This window comes from Sipha flava, unplaced genomic scaffold, assembly GCF_003268045.1.
Source record: "Sipha flava isolate LNK unplaced genomic scaffold, YSA_version1 17877_pilon_pilon, whole genome shotgun sequence".
NCBI classification, from domain to species: Eukaryota; Metazoa; Arthropoda; class Insecta; order Hemiptera; family Aphididae; genus Sipha; species Sipha flava.
Window position 1 is genome coordinate 159 of NW_020272118.1, and position 5,552 is coordinate 5,710.

The 5,552-nt window shown below is 31.4% G+C and overlaps 1 protein-coding gene across 1 annotated transcript; it reads right to left on the reverse strand.

The window, feature by feature from the left end:
- Window positions 1-305: 305 nt before the first annotated feature.
- LOC112680598 (maltase A1-like) lies at window positions 306-3,215 on the reverse strand. The gene is made up of 7 exons (XM_025550750.1): window positions 3,008-3,215; window positions 2,765-2,939; window positions 2,510-2,621; window positions 2,165-2,403; window positions 1,865-2,063; window positions 613-868; window positions 306-532 (listed from the first exon to the last, which is right to left on the reverse strand). Exons 1-7 carry the CDS (start codon window positions 3,198-3,200, stop codon window positions 321-323), a joined length of 1,386 nt encoding a protein of 461 aa, XP_025406535.1. The 5' UTR covers window positions 3,201-3,215; the 3' UTR covers window positions 306-320.
- Window positions 3,216-5,552: the final 2,337 nt, after the last annotated feature.

The window sequence follows — 5,552 nt, forward strand, 5'->3', positions numbered from 1 at the left end:
TATTTATAATCAGATACTCGACGCATGCGGATCAAGTAGATTTAATTATCACGATATACATAGGTGAGCAAATCGCTTGTAGTCTATTCGGGTCTTATGACTTCAACGTTATAAACGTATCACCTAAGTTTAAAAATTGATCCGATAAAATCATATTACCGTCGAACGATTACATCAAACAAATCAGATCATCCACTATTAATATGACTGATAAACGCGTTAACAGTGACATACGTTTCCTGAGTATTCTAGTTATTTATTTGTTCACATTAGATTGCGTTGCATTGATTATTGACAAATCGATATTAATGTAGAAGTGTTTAGAAGGTAGAAATGTACCTCGAGAAACCGAACACCCATTTCGATAGCAAGTATACGTGCAAATCTCCTTTGACAATCGTCGGGATCTGTCTCAGACGCGACAGCTGTCTGTACGTTCTCAGGTGGCTCTTGTGCTTGGACAGCTCCACCATGTTCTCGTGCCAATATTCTGGGTTGACGGGCAGCCAAGTTTTCGACGCGTTAGTGAAACCTGGAACCATTGGAAACGAGTTTAATACTGTAACCGTTTCCCGTAATCGAAAACGGACTCGACCGTGAACTTTGCAGTACCTGCGTTGCGCGAATCGTCCCAGGGGAAAGGGCTGCGCGCGGGGTCTCTGCTGAACTGTGTGTACCGGAAGGGGCCCACGTTAACACCGGCCGGGTCCACGGTCTGATTCCATCGGACGTACGTGTCCCCGACACCGAGCTCGTCGGCGTAGTACGTGATCGGCGTGCCCGGCAACAGCAATTGCATCATGTGCAGACCGTCGACCAACAACGGGTGCGTCCTGGAACCGACCCTGGAGTTGTCGTGGTTCCCGAGCTAACCAACCGGTGAACAACAATTAACGGTTGAGAGTATTCGTTACCATAATAGAGTACGGATTTTAATTTAAATAAATATTTTTATTCAGTTTTAACATTGAAAAGTTTTTGACGTACGTGTACGTTTAATTTAATTTTGAATAAGCTGATGCTAATTCTATTTTAAATATTTTCAAATGTTTTACAAATAAATATACGTAATCTGTATTGTTGTAGAATTTCCGTTTTTATTTTAGTATTTTACGTTTGACGAAAAAAAAAATATTTTTAAAAGCGCCAAGTCGTATACTAACATTTAAATATATGTATCCAAATTAAACCCTGTCCCCCCGAACTTATTATGCCTCAGTGGGATACGTGGCTATCAGCTGTTTTAAATTATTCGAAAATCTTTGAAAAAATTAAAGGAATTGGAACGAGAATGAAAAAAAGTTCACGGAGAAATTGGAGTTTTACTAATTCAAAATTACAAAATATATTAGGAAAAAACCCAGGATTTTACGCTGAAATTTCGATATGGGATATACTATTACACAAAATTCCAAAAAACAATTTAGAAATAGAATACTAAAATAATTAATGTGTATGAAATATGCACCTGTCTCTCCCGTTGATATGGAGAGATCATCTAGCCGTTATTAAGTAATAAAAAGATCGGATCACCGTAATTTTAAATTCTAAAATCTCAAATTATACGTTATTTCTAACTCTTTGTCCCACGAAGACTATTTGGATGATTCAGAATAAAAATGTTTAATTTGTATTATGTATAATTTATAAATTATAGTGAATTCTTTCTTGTTTTCAATTAAATATTTCAATATTATAAATAAATATATATAAATATATATATATATTTATATATATATTTTACAAATGTGTGTTTAAATATTTTTAATTTTGTACTAAGCTAACATTCGTTCCCCAGGTATTATCATTTGCGAGCCGTCCAAACAAAACGAGCTCCAACACGATAAACGTGAAGAATACTCACCACCCAATTGGCCCACTTCCCTTCGGGCATGTTCAACATCCACGATTTGATCATGTCGTACACCTGATTCGCGTCGGATTGTTTATTGAACGAGTTGATGAACAAAAAGTTGAACGGGAAATGAGCACCGGGATGGGTCGTGTTGCCGTAGTACAGCATGGTGTAGTTCAGCGGCGAATAGCATTCGACCATGAAGAAGCTGTTACGAACGAAAAGTGTGAACGATTAACACGTGAGCTCCGAATAACATTCGGAAACGCTTTCGGACGCTTCCCGCGGTTCGAGACCGGTAACACGTACTTGGGTGTTTTCTCGGAGATGGAGTACTCCTCGAAGAGTTCCCGCCACAAGTGGACCATTTGGTAAGTTTCCGGTTGGTCGAGCGTGTTCGTATGGATCAGACTGCTGTAATCGGTGTCGTAAGCACCGGGGTAGTTCGATTTCTGTTCGTCCTCTAGGTCTTCTCTCTCGTACAGATAGTTGACGGCGTCAAATCTGAACCCGTCCACGCCACGTCCCAGCCAGTAGAGTATGGTGTTCTAGAGACGTTTTCCCCATTAGACATGTATCATGCTAACCGTTAACGTTTGTAACACCGTGCAAGCTGACGGTCGTGCCGGTATTTTCAATACCGACAGTAATTACCTTGATTTCCTCCACGACCATTGGGTTCCTGTAGTTCAAGTCGGGCTGTTTCACTTGGAACGCGTGATAGTAGTACTGCTGACGTTTTTCGTTCCATTCCCAAGCAGGCCCCCTGTTTGACCCCCCCCAATGGAAAGTGAAAAAAAATTTTTTTTGTTGTGTTTTTTTTTTTTTTTTTTTTTACTGATCAAATTGTGCACAGTGATTTTTATATTAAACATCTATTATGAAAACCATAGCTCGTAATTGTAATACACTTTTTCCTTACGCACCCAGTTGTTCGGAGGAATTCTGTTGCCGTCTTTATCGTATTTCGCGTCTTTCCACACGTAATAGTTCGTGTACGGTTCCATTCTGTCGACAGATTTCGTGAACCACGGGTGTTCGTCGCTGGTGTGGTTCGGCACAAAGTCTAATATTACTTTTATCCCTGGGAATCGCAATATATCCAAGTTTTTAACAAGCCCTTCACAACGCACATAATAACACACAACTCACCGTTATTGTGGAATGCATCTCTCAAACGGTCAAAGTCTGCCATCGTGCCGAACAACGGATCGATCATTTTGTAGTTCGATATATCATAACCGAAATCGTCTTGTGGAGATTTAAATATAGGAGATAACCAAATAGCTCCAACGTTGATGCTTTTGAAATAATCAACTTTTTCAGTCACACCTTTGAGAAACATAATAATTAGGAGTATGTTACTTAATTCTAGATATTTTTTTTTTTTATAGCAGACTCCGTTTTCTTTACGAAGAAAAATGAGAAATTACTAAAAAAATTTCACGTTAGTTTTTATTCATTTTATGAATTCGACATGTAGATATTTGACTGCAAGTTGTGAAATTTTGTCGAATCTATATAAAATTTTCATCCCGTATTTATTAATTTACTGTATTATTACATGGATATTTCAAAAGTATAACAATTTAATGTTATTAAGGAATTAAAAGAGTTCATGACTCATTTAACTAAAATGTATTGTTTTCAGACGCTTTTCATTAAAAAGATAATCAATATCTTCAAAATATCTTTGAAAATGACATAAGTATCTTTAATTTTTTTTAAAAAAAAGTACAAAACAATATATTTATAATGGAAATTATTATGGCAATCGTTCATTGGAAGGTGGTTCTGACTTATTGTCTTATATTTTTGGAAATTCTTATAGTTAAATATTATGTATTTCAATAATAAATTAAAAAGTAATAACAATACTTATTAATTAATAATCAAATAGTTTAATGAACTATGTTATTTTTTAAAAGGTGAGTTAAATAATATATTATTTATTTTTATTAACTTATTTTTTTTAACATAAATAATATCAAAGGCTTATTTTTTCTTAAACTGTTTAAACAAAATATATAAATAATAAATAACTATTAACGCCAATGAGTTATTATTTTTTTTATTATAAATCAGATAAAAATTAAATATATTTAATCCATTGTAATATTGAAATTGTTTAAATGCTTCCAATGATCCTATTGTTTAAATACTTCCAAAAAATAATTTAAATCGACCAAAACATATTTAACTTGAACGAATAGAATGTATATTAAATAAATATAAAATTTAGTCAAATATACTTTTTGGCTCAATAAAGATTTTCAATGTTACAAGTAAATATAACATTCACTTATCATTAGTGTGCGTAAAAAATCAAACATATATTTCATTAAAGGAAAAAAAAAGAAATCTTGAACAGAACAAAATTTATGTTATAATTTCGAGTTAAAAAAGGTTGCGATATAGCAATTATTACCTAACTATACAAATATTTGAAGAATATTATTTTTTTACTACAAATAAATAGAATTATATAATTTTTAAGATAATTTAACATAATAATTAATAATAATAATCTTTATTGGCCAAGAAGGAAATTACAATAACAAATATAGGATAAATACATAATACAAGTTATATGGCCTATCTCGCCACTGTAGTTAGCCTCTTATCGGTGATGATGGAAAACCAACATAATTAACTGAATATTTTTTTTTATATATTAATTTTTTTTTTTTTATCGGAATAATTTAGTATATTAATTAAAATATATGAATAAAATGCAATATAAATCGGAAATACAAGGTATAGTTATAATGTTAAGTTTGACTATAATAATTAATAAAAATAAGAAAATAAGGAATAATGATCAGATATAAGTATAAATGGCAATAAAAACGAAAATTCTAATGTAAATTTATTTAATTATAACTATTACTTATAAGTATAAAAACTATAAATTGTAGGTGTTATTTACTAGCCAGTTTTGATCAAATTCTTGTGTTTAGTATATGATATGCAATTAATTATATGAATTAGTACTTTATTTAATAAGTTTAAACCTATATGAGAAAAACATTGGCTTGATTTTAATATTCTAATAATGGTAATATCTAAATTATTTTTTATACGTGTGTTATGATGTCTTTTTTTTATGTTTGATTAAATTAAATTTATATGAAAAATACAGAACTTTTCTGAAAAATAGCTGTTTTATAGTGAAAACTTTGAATTCTTTTAATAGGTTAGCAGTGAAATATGATTTTGATTTGTTCATATTTATTTTAATAATACTTTTTTGTGTTATAAAATTTATAAAAATATTATAAATCTATAAAAATATTTAATATTTTATTTTCTGATATAAGAATAGCCGTGTCATCTGCTTATAAAAATAAATTACCGTAAATATTTAGATTGTCTGATGAAGCATCATATATAATATATAAAATGGGCAATAGAACTGTTCCTTGGGGGATTCCAGATGTAATTGAAGTTATATTGCTTAGTGTGTAGTTAATTCTAACTTGTTGGGTTCTATTGTGGAGATATGATTCAAAAAGTTTAAATGTTTTATTAATTATACCAATGAATTTAAGGATGTTTAATAAAAAAATATGCGAAATGTTGTCGAAAGCTTTACTAAAATCTAGGAATGTATCTAATGTTTTAATATTATTATTTAGATTTGAATAAATTTTTATAGATAATTGGGCTAAGGTATCTTCTGTTCCAAGATTATTTC